At 35.4% G+C, this 21,344-nt stretch overlaps 1 protein-coding gene across 1 annotated transcript in view; it reads left to right on the top strand.

Annotated features, from left to right (window-relative positions):
- The window catches only part of CATSPERB (cation channel sperm associated auxiliary subunit beta), a 128,664-nt gene that overhangs the window by 93,920 nt on the left and 13,400 nt on the right, over nucleotides 1–21,344 (top strand). The window contains exons 17-22 of the mRNA XM_060293494.1: nucleotides 2,200–2,390; nucleotides 6,681–7,013; nucleotides 13,656–13,795; nucleotides 15,961–16,158; nucleotides 16,898–17,008; nucleotides 20,300–20,410. Of these exons, the coding sequence (XP_060149477.1) occupies nucleotides 2,200–2,390; nucleotides 6,681–7,013; nucleotides 13,656–13,795; nucleotides 15,961–16,158; nucleotides 16,898–17,008; nucleotides 20,300–20,410 (1,084 nt within the window). The remainder of the gene's footprint in view (nucleotides 1–2,199; nucleotides 2,391–6,680; nucleotides 7,014–13,655; nucleotides 13,796–15,960; nucleotides 16,159–16,897; nucleotides 17,009–20,299; nucleotides 20,411–21,344) is intronic.

Here is a 21,344-nt window from a genome sequence, read left to right as displayed (position 1 = left end):
ATCTTTTCATGACTTGATAATTCATTTCTGTTTACCACTGAATGACATTCCATTGTCTGGATGTACCACAGTTTTTTTATCCATTCACCTACTGAAGGACATCTTGGTTACTTCCAAGTTTGGGCAATTTTGAATAATGGTGCCATAAACATCCTTGTTCAGGTTTTGTGTTTAACTCATTTGCATAGATACAAAGGAATTTGATTGCTGGATCATATGGTAAGTGGCTTTCAAAGTGGCTGTACCATTTTGCATTCCCACCAGCAATAAATGAGAGTTCCTCTTGCTCTACATCCTCACCAATATTTGGTGGTGTCAATATTTTGGACTTTTGCCATTCTAATAAGCGTATAGTGGTATCTCGTTGTTTTAATTTGTATTTCCCGATGATATATCATGCATATAAGCATCTTTTCATATGTTTATTTGCCATCTGCATGTTTTCTTCCGTGAGGTGCCTATTTAGACCTTTTGCCCACTTTTTAACTAGGCTGTTTCTTTTCTTACTGTTGAGTTTTAAGAGTTGTTTGTATTGTAGGGGATTGGCATATGGCAATCCAAAATATACCACTTTGGCATAAAGATTATTTTTAGCCTAAGGCAATTAAGAAGAAGCAGACATATGAAAAAATCCCTTGCCTTCCACCTCTCTACCAAGAAAGGCAGGATGATTCCTAATCACCAGAGACAACTGGAGACTCTTACCAGTTCAGAGACACTGAGAGGAACCTGCATAACAAGCATTACTAAAAACAACCTTATCTTCCAATAGTTTCTCCCATATATTTACTTTTTCACTGTTTGCCACCCCTAAAAGCCTTAGCCCCTTTTTCTTTGTCTTGTCACTTCTCCACAAATTTATTGTTCTTTATTAAGATGCTAGACAAGCTCCAGGTTCCAACCACCCCTTTGAGTTACTCATCACTGAGGTGTCTCCCCTGTGTAAGCATGACACACATTAATCAAGTGTTCGTTTTTTATTGTTAATCTGGCTTTCATCAGTTTAATTTCTAGGGTCCCAGGCACAGAACCTAGGAGGGTAGAGGAAAAAGAGGTTTTATTCCTCCCCTACAGTTTATTTTGGATAATAGTCCTTTGTCAGATATGTTTTTCACAACTATTTTCTCCCAGTCTATGGCTTGTCTTGTAATTCTCTTGACAGTGTCTTTCACAGAGCAGAAGTTTTTAATTTAATAAAGTATGGCTTGTCAATTTTTTTCTTTCATGGATTGTGTCCCTAGCGTTGTATCTAAAAAGTCATCGCCATACCCAAGTTCATCTAGGTTTTCTCCTATGTTCTCTTCTAGGAGTTTTAGAGTTTTGCATTTTATGTTTAAGTCTGTAATTTATTTTGAGTTAAATTGTTTGTGAAGGGTGTAAGGTCTCTGTGTAGATTTATTTTTTGCACATGGATATCTTAGCTTAACGTTTTAAAAATGGATGTTTTTTCTTGATTATAAAGAACATGCTCACTGTAGAAATTTCCTAAAAGGCAAATATAAAGAAGACAATTGAAATCATGACTGTTAACACCTTGATGAATTACTGATTAGTCCTTTTCAACATGCATTTCAACATTCTTCACGATGCTTCTTTCATTTTGACATTATAATGTGACCACTTTCCTTAGGTAATTAAAAACTCTTTGTAAGTAGCATTTTAATAGATGTATTTTGCCTAGGTAGATCAGGTATTATCATTTACTTAATTTTCCTATTGTTGGCATTTTTATTTCTAGCTTTTATCATAATGCTGTGATGAACATCTTTGTATGGAAAACTTTTCTCCCCCTCCCCCTCTGTGTTTCAAGTTCTTTCCTTAGGATAGAGACCTATCCGTAGATTTATGGAATCAGAGTGTGAAAAAAATAATATTAGAGCTCTTAATGCATAATGTCAAATTGCTTTCTAGGAATCTTGTACCAGTTTACAATCCCATTAGTGCCTATCTCCACTAAATTCTTACCACTATTAAACTCTGCCTTTAAAAAACCTTTCCTAATTTGATAGGTGAAAAATCATATCCCATTGCTGTAATTGACATTTCATTGATTACTAATGAGGTTGAACAAATGTTACTCAAATATTCATTTGTTAGCCATTTGTGGTAAATTTTATTTATAAATTATATGGTTATGAACTTGTTAATTTAAGCCACTGTTTTACCCAAGTTGCATGATGTTTGTTGGTTTGTTTTTAGGAAAACTGGAACAGCTTACATAAGAAAGATATTGCAACATAACACGCCTAAAGGATTTTTGTCGTCAGTTATTGCAGAAATTATAGACCCTTTTGGAATAGAGGAAGTGAATGAAAGCTCTTGTTTGTCTAGTTCCCTTTCCATTAATCAAGCTGGAAATTTCTCCTATAAGCTTACTCTTCAATTACAAAGTAAGTGTAGTAATATATCTCTCTGATGGCTGGGGAAAATGAGAAATTATCTTTTGGGAAAAGTGTTCATGCTCTTTTATAGAACAATAGATTTCAAAATTTAGTCCAATTGGTAATCTACAGAAGTCTACATATACTTAGATTCCTGGAGGAATTCTTTATTTCTAATATAATGAAACCTAGCTATCACTTCATTGATATTTCATCAATAGTAATACCTATCATTTATTTCTATAATATGATGTTATTTTGTCTTTAACAGTGCTCAGGAACAGTAAGAAAAGTCAAGAAGTCCAGACTTTACCCTACGTAATGAAATAATTTTGAATCACTGTCATGTAGCATATTTCTATTTCAAAGGATTATATGATAGATACATAGCAAAAGTTAGTATAGATTATTATAAGGATTTGGGTTTTACTCTGAGTAAATGGCAAGGCTTTGGAGTGTTTTGAGCAGAAAGTGACATGATTGAACTAGCTGCTCTGTTGAGAACAGACTGGGCATGTGACAGAGAGGGCAATAAGGAAAGCAGAGAAACCACTTAAGAGGCTATTGCAATAATCAGGTGAGAGATCCTATTAAATATAAGATGTCTGTTACTCATCCAAGTGGAGAAATAAGGTAGATATATAGAAAGACAATTCTGGAGTTCAGGAAAGACCTCTGGACTGGAGAAATACATTTGAACAGTCAGAAGGAGAAGAGAGAGAGAAAGGAGCAGAAAAATTATTTGAACAAATAATGGCTGAAAACTTCTACAACCTGGGGAAAGAAACAGACATCCAGATCCAGGAAGCCTATAGAGTTCCAAATAAGATGAACCCAGGGAGACCCACACCAAGACACATTATAATTAAAGTGTCAAAAGTTAAAGACCAGAAGAGAATCTTAAAAGTGGCAAGAGAAAAATAACTCGTTACCTACAGTAGAACGCCCCCATAAGACTATCAGCAGATTTTTCAACCGAAACTTTGCACATCAGAAGGGAATGACATGATATAGTCAAAGTGCTGAAAGAAAATATTGCCAACCAAGTATATCTATCTACCAGCAACTTTGTCATGGAGAATTGAAGGAGAGATAAAGAGTTTTCCAGACAAGCAAAAACCAAATGAGTTCATCATCCTAGACTGGCTTTACATGAAATGTTACAGGAATTTCTTTAAGGTGAAACAAAAGAGAGCTAATCAGTAATAGGAAAATGTGTGAAAGTATAAATTTCACTGGTAAAGGCAAATATATAGTAAAATTTAGAATAATCTTATGTTGTAAATGTGGTAGTTAATCACTTATAAAGCTAGAATGAAAGTTAAAGACAAAGGTAGTAAAAAAACTAACTACAATGATTAGTTAATGGATACACAAGATAAAAATATGTAAATTGTGATATCAAAAACATAAATTGGGGGGGATAGAAATGTAGAGCCCTAGAATGCATTCAAACTTAAGTTGTTATCAACTTAAAATAGACTATTATAAATATAAGTTGTTTTATGTAAGCCCAGTGGTAACCACAAAGGAAAAACCTATAGTAGATACACAAAACAAACAGGAATCTAAGCCACTACAGATAACCACAGAAAATCATCAAATCACAAAGAAAGAGAGCAAAAGAAGAAAGGAACAGAGAAAGTATAAAACACCTAGGAAACAATTAACAAACTGCCAATAAATACATACCTATCCACCTTAATACATAAGGTGGTATGTATTCGGCCTTAACATATACATTCTTTGGTGCAGGTATGTATTTATCCACCAGTAAATACATACCTTCACCTTCCCTGGTGGTGCAGTGGATAAGACTCTGTGCTCCCAACAGGAGGCCCAGGTTCGATCCCTGGTCAGGGAACTAGATCCCACATGCATGCTGCAACTACGAGTTCACATGCCACAAGAAAGGAGCCCCCATGCCGCATCTAAGGAGCTGGTGAGCCACAACTAAGGAACCCTGGAGCTGCAACTAAGACGCAGTGCAACCAAATAAATAAATATTAAAAAAAAAGACAGGAAATAAAAATTGTTGGGGAGGATGTGTAGAAAAGGGAATCCTTGTGCACTGTTGGTGGGAATGTAAATTGGTGCAGTCACTATGGGAGACAACATAAAGGTTCCTCAAAAAATTAAAAATAGAACTACCATATGATCAATCAATTCCACACCTGAGTATTTATCCACAGAAAATGAGCATGCTAACGTGAAAAGATATATACTCCCTCTTGTTCATTGCAACATTATTTACAGTAGCCAAGATATAGAAGCAACCTGTGTCCATTGATAGATGAATGGATAAAGAAAATTGGGGGCTTCCCTGGTGGCGCAGTGGTTGAGAGTCCACCTGCCGATGCAGGGGACACGGGTTTGTGCCCCGGTCTGGGAAGATCCCACATGCCACGGAGCAGCTAGGCCCGTGAGCCATGGCCGCTGAGCCTGCGTGTCCGGAGCCTGTGCTCTGCAACGGGAGAGGCCACAACAGTGAGAGGCCCGCGTACCACAAAAAAAAAAAAAAAGAAAAAAAAAAAGAAAATTGGGTGTGTTCATATATATATACATTAAAATATTATTCAACCATAAAAAAGGAGGAAATCTTGCCATTTGCAACAACATGGATGAATTTTGAGGGCATTATTGTGAGATAAGTCAGACAGAGGAAGACAAATACTGTATGACGTCACTTATATGTGAAATCTAAAAACAAGCAAACAACAAATAAATAAACTCAGAATAGATTGGTAGTTGCCAGAGGTGGGGGTTCGGTGAAGGGATCAAAAGATATAAACTTGTAATTATAAAATAAATAAGTCATAGGAATGTAATGTAAAACATGGTGACTATAGCTAACACTGCATTGTATATTTAAAAGTTGTTAAGAGAGTAGATCTTAAAAATTTTCCTCACGAGAAAAAAAGTTGTAACTATGTGTGGTGATGGATGTTAGCTAGATTTTTGTGGTTATTATTTTGCAATATATACAAATATTGAATTGTGTTGTACACCTGAAACTAATGTTATATATCAGTTATATCTCAAAAAGGGGGGGGGAATCAAGTGGTCAGCATATATGATAGTTAATGCTATGAGATCAGATGAGATCACTGGGAAAGCTAGTGTAGGTATAGAAACGAAAAAGTCTGAGGTCCAACAGTTAGTGGTCAGAGAACAGGAAGACCAGATGCTCTGCTAGGAGAAGAACTAAGAGAGAGCATGTCTCAGAAACCAAGTGAAGAAGGTACTTCAAGAAGGAGGGAATGATGATGCTGTGCTACATGCTGCCAAGAGGTGAGGTAAGATGAGGAGAGAAAAGTGCCCAATGGATCTGTGTCAAGTCATTGGTAACCTTGATACAAGCTATTGTTGGGTGGAGTCATGTAGACAAAAGTCTGATTGGGTTAGGTTTATAAACTTCTGAGAGGCGAGGAATTGAAGATAGTGAATAAAGGCAGCCCTTTCAGGGAATTTCACAATGAAGGGGAGGAGAGAAATGATGTGGTAGTTGGAGGGAATGTAGGAAAGGATTTTTGCTGGTTTGTTGAAATGGGAAAAATTAGAGCGTGTGTGCATAATAAAGGGAATTATCAGATTCTCTTCTGACTACTTCTACTTATTTTTTCAGAATGAGGTGAGTATCATTGTTGACATGTTTCAAAAACATTTAAAAATGATGACTTCTCTCTCCTTCAAACAGCCATCTTTTGGCTTCCCTCATATCCTCTCTGATGGATTTTCTCCAGTCATTTCTTCTTTGTCTCCTTTGTGGAGTTTTTTTTCCTTCCCATTTTTACATGATGGTGTTCCTTATGGTCCTGCCCTCAAGCCTCTTTTCTTCTAAATCTTCATGCTCTTCTTAAGCAATCAATTATTCATTTATTCAACAACTATTTATTGAGCATCTGCTATGTAATAGGCAGATCTTTAGGCCCTAGGGAAAACACTAGCTACATTATCCTTCTCTTATAAAATCACAATAAAGACTCTGGGTTATTAAGGCTCTTACCAGTTCTATGGTAAAGAAATCGGATTTCTTATAATTACTTAGCGCTATGTGGTTTTTTTTCTGCTGAGAATTTTATAGAACTAGTTTCACAGTAAAAACTGTGCTTGGCATATTTGCAATACACTTTCTACAAAATAATTTGAATTATAACCTGAAATCTGGCAAATGTGTCCTCTAGCTAAGACCATAATTTAAAAACTCAACTAGTGTATTCCTCAGTTATGTCCACCAGTATTACTTGGAGAACATTGGCTGTTTTATTTTATACCAAATCATTCCTGTTTTAGCTTCAGGTGTTACTTCCTCATTTCAAGATTCGGATATAGAAAAGACTGTGGTGATTCCCGGTTACAGCAGCTTCCTGATCACAAGGATTTTAGATAATGAGAATGCTTTAGCTATCGCTACCATGCCTGAAACAGTACCCCACAATATGACCTTTCTACAAGGCTCTTGGTTCTTATACAACTTTGGGCAAAGGGATGGACGAACATGGAACATACGTTCAAAACCGTGTAATTACTGGTTTCAGCAACATGATGATTCACTATCCCTCAATGTCCTGAAATACATTGATCTGGGGAAATCTCATACTTTAAAAATTAAAGTCATACCTAATACAAAAGGTAAGTTTATTTTTATTGGAAAATATCAAAAGGAAATGTTATTACTTTTCTTGAATGTAAAATATACTCTTCGATATTTCTTTTATCTTTGGTTTCTGTAGTAGGTGGCATTCTACCAATAACAGTATTAGCTCTAATTATTGAGCACTTATGCAAAGCTCTGTATTAAATGATTTTTTTATTCATTTTAAAATTTAATGTTTGTAACAACCCTAAAAGTCTAGATTTTAATCCTTATTTTATAAATGAGCTTAAATTACCAGCCCAAATATACACAGGATTTTAGTTTAGATTTTTGCTGCCCTCTGAAAAGAAAACATTACAATTACCTTTGTGTTGTTATAATCATTTCAAGTATTTATTTTAAGCCAAAAAAAAGACTTTTAAATAGAATTCTATACTTTGCTCCATTTTTCAAGATATTTATTTATTACAAAACTAATATAAAACTTACTAAAAATGATGGGGAAATGGCACGCTGGAAAGAAATAAAACAAAAAATTTTAGTAAATTACTGAGCTAGAAATTGAGGGAAAAATATGGAAGGAAGGGGAGGGAAAAAAGAAAATCCTGTCACCAGAAATGAAAAGGGAACCAAAGTCGAAAAAATTAGCTAATATGTGGCTCCTGGAAGGTTTTGAGGCTCAGACATAGGCCATATAGGCAGTGGGATGAATTTTAATGCCCAAGCATTAGTAGAAGATGTAGACCTTTAGACATTTCTACCTTGTGGTAGGAAGTTGGAAATGAGAACATTAAGTAAAGCTGGAACCATCAAATTGTGAAGGGTGAAGCGAGGATAAGGAAAATGCTACCCAACAACTCAAAGAAAGAGGTAGGGAGATTGTCATCTCCACGGAACTCAAAGAATTTCTTGTAAAAAACCCAAACTCCAAGACTGTGTAACACCTAGATACTACCCACCAAATACAAGAATCCCAAACTGAGACATCATTAAAATGCCTGGGTCCCAGCATAAGGAAGCACAAAACCCTCTGTAGGAATACTTTCATAAACAAGGTAACATGGAATTCCACAGAAAAATCAATCTTCATGAACATAAATTGAGGGAAAGAATTTTAAAACCATGTAAGGAAATGACCCAACATAAGAGAAGCTCAACAAGCATAGGAAACAAAGTTTTAATCTTGAGTTGATGGAAAAATCAGAAAGACACTATAAAAACAATTGTAAAGTATAAAATATGTAAAACTCTTAAAGAGATAAAAGAAAGCATATGAACCATAATGAAAGGACAAAACACTATTTAAAAAAAAAAGCTTATTTGAAAAACATAACCAAGTGCAATTTATAAAAATAAAAATTATAGGCTTTGAAAAAAATTGGAGACAAGTATTTCTATTTCCGTCAGTATTGTGAACTAAATATTCTGAAAAAAACTTCTTTCTGAAACCCTTAGAATCCTTTCTCTTTGATTATATGACTAATTGTCCGTATTTCCTTCAAGTAATTTTAGGGTTTTAATTTTATGGCTTTAACTTTCCACCTAATTATTTAATTTATCTACACTTTGTTTTGGTGTATTACAGGTGGTTAGGTAGTTGTTCCAACATCACTTATTGAATAATGTATTTTTTCTTCACTGATTTTTAAAAACAATGCAATTTACCTATTATTTTGACCATTTCTGGGTTTTAAAATTTCTGTTCCTTTGTTATTTCTCTGTATTCCAGTACAAATCCCAAATGTTCTAACTATTGTAGCTTTAATTGTATTTAACAACTAATTTGTTATATTTTAAACTTGTTCAGTTTGAAGAAACAAATAATAATCAGCAAATCAACTCAGTTGCCTCTTTGAAGAAAAACCTAGTCCATGCTATTCAAGATGTGGTTCCTGGACCAGCTTCATTGGCATCACTTGGGTGCTTGTTAGAAATGCACAGTCTTTGGTGGTTGCAAACAAATTTTAGGTTTTCTTTTGTATTTCTGCGAAAAATGCCAATGGAATTTTGATAGGAATTACAATCAATCTGTAGATTGCTTTAGGGGTATGGACATTTTAACAATATTAATTCTTCCAATTCATGAACATGAGATGTCTTTCAGCTTATTTGTGTCATCTTCAGTTTCTTTCACTGGTGTCATAGTTTTCAGTGTACATGTCTTTCACCTCCTTCGTTAAATTTATTCCTAATATTTTGCTCTTTTTTTTTTTTTGCGGCACGCAGGCCTCTCACTGCCACGGCCCCTCCCTCCACGGAGCACAGGCTCCGGACGCGCAGGCCCAGAGGCCACGGCACACGGGCTCAGCCGCTCCGCGGCATGCGGGATCCTCCTGGACCGGGGCACGAACACGCGTCCCCCGCATCAGCAGGCGGACTCCCAACCACTGCGCCACGAGGGAAGCCCTATTTTGCTCTTTTTGATGGTGCTATAAATGGGGTCATTTTCTTAATTTCTCTTTCAGCTAGTTCATTGCTAGTGTACAGAAACACAACTGATTTTTGTGCATTGATTTTTTATCCTGCAACTTTGCTGAACCTTTTTATTCTAACAGTGTTTTGATAGAGCCTTTAGGGTTTTCTAAACATAATATTCTGTCATCTGCAAACAGACACAATTTTACTTCTTCCCTTCTGATTTGGATGACTTTTTTCTTTCTTAATTGCTCTGGGTAAGTCTTCCAGTACTGTGTTGAATAGAAGTGGTGAGGGGGAACATCCTTGTCTTGTTCTTCATCTTAGAGGAAAAGCTTTAAGCTTGAGTATGATAAGTATGAGTATGATGTTAGCTATGGACTTGTCACATATGGCCTATATTGTGTTGATGTACGTTCCTTCTAAACCTAATTTGTTGAGAGTTTTATTCATGAATGGATGTTGAATTTTGTCAAATGCTTTTTCTATATCTGTTGAGATAATAATTTTTATCTTTCATTCTGTTAATGTGGTGTATTCGCATTAAAGACCCTGAGTAGCCAAAACAATGTTGACAAAGAACAAAGCTGGAGGAACCACACTTCTTAATTTCAAACTCTATTACAAAGCTATATTAACCAAAACATTATGGTAATGGCATAAAAACAGATGCATAAACCAATGGAACAGAATAGAGATCCCAGAGATAAACTCATGCATACACAGTCAACTAAGTTTTGACAAGGGAGCCAATGGAGAAAGAATAGTTTCTTCAATAAATGGTGCTGGGAAAACTGGACAGCCATGTGCAAAAGAATAAAACTGGACCCCTATCTTACACCACTCACAAAAATTAATTCAAAATGGATTAAAGACTTAAATGTAAGACTTGAAACCATTAAAATCCTAGAAAAAAAAAAAACATGAAGGAAAAGCCCCCTTGACATTGGTCTTGGCAATGACTTTTTTTTGGATGTGACACCACAAACAAAGGAAATAAAAGCAAAAGTAAACAAATGGGACTATATCAAACTAAAAAACTTTTGCACAGCAAAGGAAACAAAAAACAAAATGCAAAGGCAATCTTCAGTAAGTGTGCTGGGAAAACTGGACAGCTACATATCAGAGAATGAAATTAGAACACTCCCTAACACCATGCATAAAAATAAACTCAAAATGGATTAAAGACCAAATGTAAGGCCAGACACTATCAAACTCTTAGAGGAAAACATAGGCAGAACACTCTATGACATAAATCACAGCAAGATCCTTTATGACCCACCTCCTGGAGAAATGGAAATAAAAACAAAAATAAACAAATGGGACCTAATGAAACTTAAAAGCTTTTGCACAGCAAAGGAAACCATAAACGAGAAGAAAAGACAGCCCTCAGAATGGGAGAAAATATTTGCAAATGAAGCAACTGACAAAGGATTAATCTCCAAAATTTACAAGCAGCTCATGCAGCTCAATATCCAGAAAACAAACAACCCAATCCAAAAATGGGCAGAAGACCTAAACAGACATTTCTCCAAAGAAGATATACAGATTGTCAACAAACACGTGAAAGGATGCTCAACATCATTAATCATTAGAGAAATGCAAATCAAAACTACAATGAGATATCATCTCACACCAGTCAGAATGGCCATCATCAAAAAATCTAGAAACAATAAATGCTGGAGAGGGTGTGGAGAAAAGGGAACCCTCATACACTGTTGGTGGGAATGTAAATTGATACAGCCACTATGGAGAACAGTATGGAGGTTCCTTTAAAAACTAAAAATAGAACTACCATATGACCCAGCAATCCCACTACTGGGCATATACCCTGAGAAAACCATATTCAAAGAGAGTCATGTACCACAATGTTCATTGCAGCTCTATTTACAATAGCCAGGACATGGAAGCAACCTAAGTGTCCATTGACAGATGAATGGATAAAGAAGATGTGGCACATATATACAATGGAATATTACTCAGCCATAAAAAGAAACGAAATTGAGTTGTTTGTAGTGAGGTGGTTGGACCTAGAGTTTGTCATACAGCATGAAGTAAGTCAGGAAGAGAAAAACAAATACTGTAGACTAACACATATATCTAAAAAAAAAAATCTAAAAGTCTAAAAAATCTAAATTTTTAGATCTAAAAATCTAAAAAAAAAAAAAAAAAAAAGGTCATGAAGAACCTAGGGGCAAGACGGGAATAAAGACGCAGACCTACTAGAGAATGGACTTGAGGACACAGGGAGGGGGAAGGGTAAGCTGGGACAAAGTGAGAGAGTGGTAGTATATATATGGACATATAAACACTACCAAATGTAAAATAGATAGCTAGTGGGAAGCAGTCGCATAGCACAGGGAGATCAGCTCAGTGCTTTGTGACCAGCTAGAAGGATAGGGAAGGTGGGAGGGAGGGAGATGCAAGAGGGAAGAGATATGGGATATATGTATATGTATAACTGATTCACTTTGTTATAAAGCAGAAACTAACACACCATTGTAAAGCAATTATACTCCAATAAAAACGTTAAAAAATAAAAAGGAAAGGCAGCATGTAGAGTGGGAGAAAATATTTGCAAACCATATATCTGATAAGGGGTTAATATCTATAATATAAAAGGAACTCATACAGCTCAATAGCAAACAAACAAATAATCCAATTAAAAATGTGTAAATGACCTGAATAGACATTTTTCCAAAGATATGCAAGTGGCCAACAGGTATATGGAAAGGTAGTCAATATCACTAATCATCAGGGAAATGCAAATCAAAACTATAATGAGATATCACCTCACACTTGTTAGAATGGCTGTTACAAAAAGACAAGAGATAGTTAAGTGCTGTTGAGGATGTGGAGTAAAGGGAACCCTTGTGCACTCTTGGTAGGAATATAAATTTGTTCAGTCACTGTGAAAAATAGTGTGGAAGTTTCTCAGAAAAGTTAAAAATAGAGCTACCATATGATCTAGCAATCCCACTTCTGGGTATATATCAAAATCAGTATCTTGAAGAGGTATCTGTACTCCCACTTTCATTGCAGCATTACTCACAATAGCCCAGGTATGGAAACAACATAAGGGTCCATCAACAGATGAATGGATAAAGAAATGTGGTATATATGCACAAAGAAATACTATACAGCCATAAAAAAGAAGGATGAACAACATGGATGAACCTGGAAGACATTATGCTGAGTGAAGTAAGCCAGAGAAAGACAAGTAGTGTGTGATCTCACTCATATGTGGAATCTTAAAAAAAAAAAAAATGTCTAACTCATAGAAATAGAGTGCCAGTTGACAGGGGCTGGAGGATGGAGAAAATGGGCAGATGTTGGTCAAAGAGTACAAACTTCCAGTTATAAAATAAATGTCTTGGGGATATAATACATAGCACGATAACTATAGTTAATAATACTGTACTGTATAGTTGAAATTTGCTAAGAGAGTAGATCTTAAGTGTTCCCACCACACACACACACACACACACACAAAATGTGAGGTGGTGGCTGTATTAATTAACTTAATTATGGTAATCATTTCACAATGTATAAGTACAACAAATCTCCACATTATACACTTTAAAAATATACAATTTTATTTGTCAGTATACCTCAATAAAGGTATGAAGGGGACAGGATGTGGAATCTCAGCCCCCTCCTCAGAACTGTTAAATCAGAATTGGCATTCTAACAAAATCCCCAGTTATAGTTTAGGAAGCACTGGCCAGATCACTTTGGTTTAAGGGAAACAGCTAGAGCTGAGACTTAGGGCAACTTATTTACTACTCAGCTCTGATTTACTAATTAGTAAAGATGGCAATTAGATTACATGGTCTTCCAAATCTCTCTTTCCATTTAATTTCTCAGTATGGAGAGGTTGCAAACAGAGGCCCTGAAGGCAGGAAATGGCCTAATGACGTATTGTGTTAAATGCCTAGGGTTTTTCTCTTGGCAGCAACTGATTGACAGCCCTTTAAATTGAGCGTGTATTCTCAGTTTCTCTACTGAGTTAGCCAACTCAGTGTGACCAAGACTATCCAAGTGACTGCCTTCGAGAATCTGGCTGAGGAATGAGGGGTGGAGGGGAGCAATATTTCTGTGAAAAAAATTAGGAGAAAATATTTGCAAAGTTAAATTTTTCTAAGAACTATTAAAGTTAACTCTGTATAAATAGATTCTGTAGATGTTCTAGAATTCTGATCAGCCAGTCATTATGAAATTGCTTAAAATTTTCATGTTCACTCTTGGCTTTGTTTCCAAAGGTGTTCAAACACTTGAAATCCCACTACTGAAAGTAGTCGTTGGAAACCCAAATTTGTTGGAAGTTAAAGTTGAAGGCCATTTTGATGACACTGATAGTTATCTAATGGAAATTTCTGCAGCCAGCAAAACTTTACGTCAAGTAAGTTTTTCTTTAATTATTAAAAAATATCTATGGATTATAGAAAATTTAGAATATAAGATAAGAAAAAGAAAGAAAATTTATGCATAATCCTACCTATCAAGGATGACTAAACACTTTTAACATTTTGGGAATTACGAAAAGGCTGTATGTCATAGAGATTAAAAAAGTGAGCTCTGGAAAAGACTACCTGAGTTAGTTTTCACTGCTGGTACTGTTTTTGTGAGCTTAGGAAAGTTACTTTACTCTAAGTTTCCTCATCTATAAAATGGAAGTGATACTAATAATACCTACCTCTTAAGATTGTTTTGAGAATTAAATGTGATAATTCAGGTAGGCCATCTAAAACAATGTCTGGCACATAGAAAATGCTCAATCACTATGAACTTACAGTATTTTCCTTTTTTCCCCCTAAAACTGGGAGAGCATTGTATATACAGTTTTAAAAATTTGCTCCTTCCACTTAATTATATAGTTTAATCCCTTTGTGTCAATAAATATTTTTCAGCAAATTCTACAATCTGTTTATCATGAAAAATTTCAGATATAGACAAAAGAAGAATTTCCATATACCTATTTCTGAAATTAAACAATAGTCAAGGTTTTGATACTTCTGTTTTATCATCTCTAATTTTTTTGGTTTATATTCTGACATAGTTTTAAATGAATAGCAGACATCATGTCATTTCACTCCTATATGCTTCCATACATATCTCCAAAAAATATGTGTATTATCTCTCACATAACAAGAATGCCATTATCATCCCTGAAATTTTTTAAACAAATTTTTTTTTGGTACCCTATAAAACCCAGTCCATAATCAAATTCCCGCAATTTTCTCAAAAAAAAAAAATGTTTAGGGTTGGTTTGTTTGAATTGGCATCCAAACAAAAGTCACACAGTATGTGGTTATTTATTAACCTCTTAAGTTTCTTTTAGTTTAAGGTAGGTATGACTCCATTTTCTTCCCCTGCCATTGAATTGTAGCAATTGAGTCAGTTATGTTGTAGAATCTCCAGTATTCTAGATTTTTCTGTTTACTTCCTTATTTCTTATTGAACTAGTGCCACCCACCCCAAATTTCCTTTAATAATAGAACCCTGCTTAGATTCTGGTTCAATGTGTTTTTGCAAAAATTCATTAAAAATAGATTATTTTTAATGGCTTACAGAGTATAAAGATGGAGGCAAAACTACTAGAGCCTACTATATCAGTAAAATTATTAGTATTTCTACATTTTTTAATTTCAAGAAGTACTTAAAAATTTCAAACAGAATTTATCAAATTTTGTTGAATGTTTAATATCATGCAAGGTTCAAATATGGTTTTTGTACATAAATTTCTACTAAAAACATATCTTTGTGAAATACAGTGGTTGCTAAGTGAGTATCTTCTTTTCAAAATGTATACCAATGGAAGTTATTTTACTCATATTATCCAAGCAAATGTCAATGCTCATCAATGAATGCGGGAAGCCTTGCCATTCTAAGTTGGATTTACATCCAACTGCATCCAATAATAGTGTTTATTTAATAATAAACACTTGATCCTTGCTCATTTCCAAATGTCACCCACAGGCAATTAGATTGGAATGTATTTCTTCCTGGAAAAGAATATGTCTTCTGTTAAGATTTATTCTCAAACAGATCGTTATGATCAAACTTATGATTCTATTTCTGTTTTCTATTATCATTCTTTTTCTATTTCTTTTCATTTTCATTTTCTGTATTCTTTACTTGGGTACTGTGCTAGTTTGCCAGGGCTTCCATAACAAAATACTATGGACTGAGTGGCTTAAACAACAGAAATTTATTTTCTCACAGTTCCAGAGGCTAGAAGCCAAGATCAAGGCATTGGCAGGGTTGGTTTCTTCTAAGGCCTCCCTCCTTGGTCTGCAGATGGCTGTCTTCTCCCTGTGTCTTCACATGGTCTTCCCTCTGTGTGTGTCTGTTTTCAAATTTCCTGTTGTTATATGACACTCATCATATTGGATTAGAGCCTACCCTAATGATCTCATCTTAACTTAATTGCCTCTTTAAAGGCCTTATCTCCAAATACAATCACATTCTGAGATACTGGAGGTTAGGACTTCAACATATGGAGTAGACACAGTTCGGCCGATAACAGTTACTTTAAATAACCTTCATTTATTTGGATATTTCCAGGGTTCAACTTCACTGGCGTTTATTGTGTGGGGAGCATCGACTGAGTGTCTTGTTACAACATTCGTGCCAATGTTGAAAAGCAGCTGTAGTTATCTCAAGTCTATGCATCACATTCCTAGTGAAATTATCCCATTGGAAGACTGGATGAGTGGAGTTCACATGGACAGTCAGGGTTTTAATATGATCAAAGTTTTGCCAGTAAGAAACCTAAGCAGATTGTTTGAAGGGTACCAGTGATAGATTACTTTTGTATGATCGGCTGGCCATTCAGTCTTAGCATTTCTTTCCTGAAATGCTCAAAACACTCCAGTTATTTTTCAATCCTCATGTCATTTTGAGGATACGATGACTAAAATGTGAAAACTTTCTGAAATAATGATTTTTCTTGGTAACTTAGTCTTATCATTATTAATATCACATTTTATGCTATATTATGGTGGCATAATCTTGGGCTTTAACAATATATACAGTTATTTGCCCTTAAGTTGACTCATTCTCATCCTGAGCTGATATATCTTACAGGTCCCATTTCAATATAATAACAATTTTAATTTTTGCCTTGTCAGACTCTGTGACTCTTTTTAAAATATCTTTGTTAACTTATTACTTATCATTTTCTTTGTGACAAAAAAAATAACCAAACTTGAAGAATTATTTACTAAATATGTCACTAAGCCTCTTTATAAGGTGTTTAAACTTTATTGCATTGACTTTATGACAGCTACTTTAGGTTCTAAAACATTTTTCACTTATTTACAAGGTCCAAGTTGTATTACCATGGGTTGAGGGAGTGCTGGGGAAAGAGAAATTTACTTAAATACCAGGAGCTGAAAGTGAAATATTTGTTTTGAAAGCTTTCTGGAAAATCAAGATTTTTAAATGAAAGACTTAGTAAATAATAATGAATTTTACACTAACTTTGTTTAATCATTTTCAGATAAACTACAGGCCTCCCTCTAATATGGGAATAGCTATTCCACTTACAGATAATTTTTATCATGCAGATCCTAGCAAACCCATACCAAGAAACCTATTTCACAAGTCAAAGGTAAATATTTTTTCTGCAAATATACTAGTATTCATTTGAATTCAAGAAATCATTCAGTAAAATTACAGATGGACAGACCTAGCTGTGGAGATTAAATGAGAAGGTGCATTAAGCATAATCTGCCCTGATAACATCACTACTTCTTCTCCCCCTCCCTCTCCCCCTCCCCTTCCCTCTCCTCCTCCCTCATTACTACTACTACTACTACTACTACTACTACTACTACTACTACTACTACTACTACTACTACTACTACTACTACTACTACTACTACTGCTATCCCTGTTCCTCCTCCTACTGCTGTAGCCTTTTCTTCTTTTACTGCTACTCCTGGATACAGTTTTGGAACCAAGAAGTCTAAATGGACTCTTTCCCCTTGACCTCTCCCTAGCTCCCATTTGAATTTCAAAGAGCATAGATAGAGTGAGAACATTGTTTTTTAAATGAAAGGGGCCTCAGACCCATCTCACAGCTCTGTGAAAGGAATGATGTCCAAAAAGAGAGAAGAGTGTTTGCTCCAACATAGACTCATTTGAACTCCTGCCGAAGATCCGCCTAGAAAATAACCAAACCCCAGCAGCACTCTGCCTCTCTGGAGTCAGGGAGAGCAAGGTAGAACAGAGAGAAACCACTAGGCTCAAAAGAAGAATACATCAGGACTTCCCTGGTGGTCCAGTGGGTAAGACTCCGAGCTCCCAATGCAGGGGGCCTGGGTTTGATCCCTGATCAGGGGAACTAGGTCCTGCGTGCAGGTCGCAACTAAGAAGCCCGCATGCATATGTAACTAAAGATCCCGCGTGCCGCAGTAAAGACCTGGTCCAGCCAAAATACTTCTTTTAAAAAGGAAAAGTACATCATGGGGTGGCTTCCCAAGGAAACCTCACAGATACCTGTAATATCTCTCTTGAGAAAAACGCACCTAACTGCATATACATATGGACAAGCAGACATTCATATCCATTCAGGAACATATACACACACGCAAAGACAGAAAATCGTTGTTTCTTTTGTTCAAAATTCTTCATCATCTTCCCATCTCTTTCAGAGTAAAAGCCAAATTCTTACAATGGTTTATAAGGTCCTCTGTGGTTCAGCCTTAGCTTCACATCTGACCTGATTTCCCTCAGGTCACTCTGTTCTGCACACATTGGCCTCCTTGCTGTTCTTCAAGTATACCAGACATATTTCCACCTCAGGGTCTTTAAGTTTCAAAACTTTCCTCTGTCTGGAATGTACTTCTGCCAGATATCACATAGCGCATTCCATCACCATCTTCAGATTTTTGCTTAAATGTCACCATCATTGTGAGACCTTCCTTGGCCACTCTATTTAGGATTGTAACCTCCACCTCCACTGATGCCCACTCCTGTCCCCCTTCCCTGCCTTATTTTTCTTCACTGCACTTTTACAATTTTACATATTTTACCCATTTATTTATTGTATTTCATTAAAAGGTAAGCTACATAAAGCAGGGTTATTGTTGGGTTTTTTTAAAATCTATTCTATTCTCTACAATATCTTTAGTACCCAGAAAAGTGCCCGACATAGGGAGTGCTTAAAAATTGTTCAACAAATGAATAATACACATTTATACACCTATGATTACACACACACACACACACACACACACTCACACACACACAAGGTTGACTTCTTGTTGAATCTTGGATTTCAAGGTAAGCAGCTCTGCTCCAGGCAATGAGCAACTCAAATATTGAATTCTTCAATTGCAGTTTCTTCCAAAGATAAAGTCTGATACATCACTAGACGCAAGCCTCATCTATTGAAATATGAGTTTAATATATTTACATGGAAATCCTTCGTTTGGATTTTTTTTTTCTTCTGGATTTTCTTGGGAGTTGAATAGGAACAGGTTTTGAGGGGGGCACCGTTTATACATTCAACAAATGTGAATTTCAGCATTTCCAGAGTTATCAGAAACTGTACAAACAGATATTCTCTGGGGAGACAACAGTGAACAAGATAAACATGACATCTTCGTGGATCTTTAATGGGGGAGAATAAGCTTTAAAAGTTATACAAATTAAATATTATCATCTAGTGGAGCAGACTACTCAAAATTTATGTAATTCTGCCTCTGATCACCTCAAAATATAACAGCTGGGAAATAAGTACATCTGAACCAACACTGTGACTTCTTGTTATGCTGACATCATCCCCTTACTAGACAATCATGTGTGATGTCATTCCACATACAGAGTTGGCAGTTAGACTCTCCAAGGATAAGCAGACAACTGTAAAACACCAAATATTTGAAGAAAACTTCCACAATAAAAAAGAAGCATAAATCTAAACAACTAAAAAACTCATGCCTTGGAAAACAGTATCATAAATACAAGCAAACTTTAGAATAAGCAAAATAATTATTTCAGAACAGTTTAGGTCATATTGCAACCATGAAAAAAAAATTGGAGACAGACATCACACACAAAAAAAAGATGTCAGAAATTTAAAATGTAATCATGAAACAGTTCAAAAGATTGGAAGAGCTGAATGAACCTAACTAAGCAGCAAATTAGTTCTGAAATTAGATAGTGGTGATGACTGAATAACATTGTGAGTATACTAAGACCCACTGCATTGTACACTTAAAAATGGTAAATGTTATCTCAATAAAAAGAAGAAAAAAGAAGCAATGAGGACGAGAATGGTAATCTTAAAAGAAGTAGAAGGAAGAATAATGTTTTTAGAAATAGAGTTGATTATCAAAATCAAAAGCCAGTTCTTTGAAAAAATGAATAAACCAATAAAAAAACAAATAAAAACCAATAAACCAATAAACCAAGCAAGAGTGATCAAATGAAAAAATGAATGACAAGTGGATAGTTATAGCGGAGATTTTAAACAGCCTTAGTAACTGCTATGAGGAGAGATACGTACAAAATGGTAGGTTTGGAGAGTATCCATAGTCAGCAGCCCATCATATCAAGTCTGTTCTTTTAGGTCTCAGTTTCCATGCCAGCGATGGAGGTGGGCATCTTAATTACTGCATTCAGAAAGACACAGGCTTTCTGGGTCCCATGCATGTTGACTATCAACTGCCCTGAGGAAAACTGGCAAGCAGCTGAGTGATACTTGGGTTCATTCTAAGCAAATAGACAAAATTCAGAAATACTGTGCTTTTACCTTATTATTAATGGATTTTCTCCCTTTTTAACTTCTCAGGGATTTTATTCATTCAGGTAACAAATATTTATTGCACATTTACTCAGTTTGCATAAATCCTGCCACCAAAAAAAGCATATCAACCTATTTTAATTATATTTGCAGAAATCTGGTAAATTCAAACAGTGTGCAAATGTGTCTACTCGGGAGGAATGTAATTGCACAAATGATCAGAAGTTTTCACATGCTGTTGCTTTCTCAGATTGCAGAGAAAAGGTAAGATAATCTTTAATTTCCTGAAGACAGTATTTTCATATTAATAAGACTTTGAAATGCACATTTTGGTTAAACATGAAAACTAAGACATAGAAATACTGTTTTATTATGACATAGAATTAAATATGACATAGAGCTAAAAATATTTGAATTTAAATGTCCCCAGACACAGTAATTAACCTCATCTGTAGAACAGAATAATATCTGCATTGCCTTGTTCATTTCACAGGTTCTTATAAAGATACACACACACACACATGCTTCTATCTATGTGAAAACAATGTATAACCTGTCAAACGTTACACTAGGTTATGGTGAATATTGATTCATTTAAAAAAGTATTGACTATCAAACATGTATCAGGTTCTGAGAATATAGAACTTAAAGCTCAAGGTACTAGTGACAAAATAGAAGACAGTATAATATGTTGGTTAGGAGAATGGGTTCTGTGTCAAATACTTCCTTCTGTTAGGCTCCAAACATTCAAACATGTATCAAGTTGATGTTGGTGTCTGCATTAGCTGACTTACCTGTGCACTTGGTATGACTTTCAAGTAGATCTATTTCAAAGGCCTTGTTGGACTGTATACAGCATTATTTTAAATGATTTTATACAAGGATAAAAATCGCTTACTATAATACTGGGCATAGAGTCAGCAGTCAATAAACTATGAGGGTTGCTATTGTATACCTCCACAACTCCACCCTTGTTGAATTCCAGTATTTCTTGAGAATTTACTGTCTACCATGTACTGCTCTAAGGCTTCTCCATAACTTGTCTCATTTCATTTGAGGCACAGAGAAACCTGGTAATTTGCTAAAGACCACATCATTAATATGTGATGGAGCTAGATTTGAACTCCAGAGCCTGAGTTTAATGAGTTTGGTTGAAAGATCATGACTGGGAGGGCAGCCAGCAGAAGCAAGAAGAACT

Source organism: Globicephala melas, chromosome 2 (assembly GCF_963455315.2).
Source record: "Globicephala melas chromosome 2, mGloMel1.2, whole genome shotgun sequence".
NCBI lineage: Eukaryota > Metazoa > Chordata > Mammalia > Artiodactyla > Delphinidae > Globicephala > Globicephala melas.
Note: the sequence above shows the minus strand (reverse complement) of the source record. Positions and strands in the feature narration are given on the sequence as shown.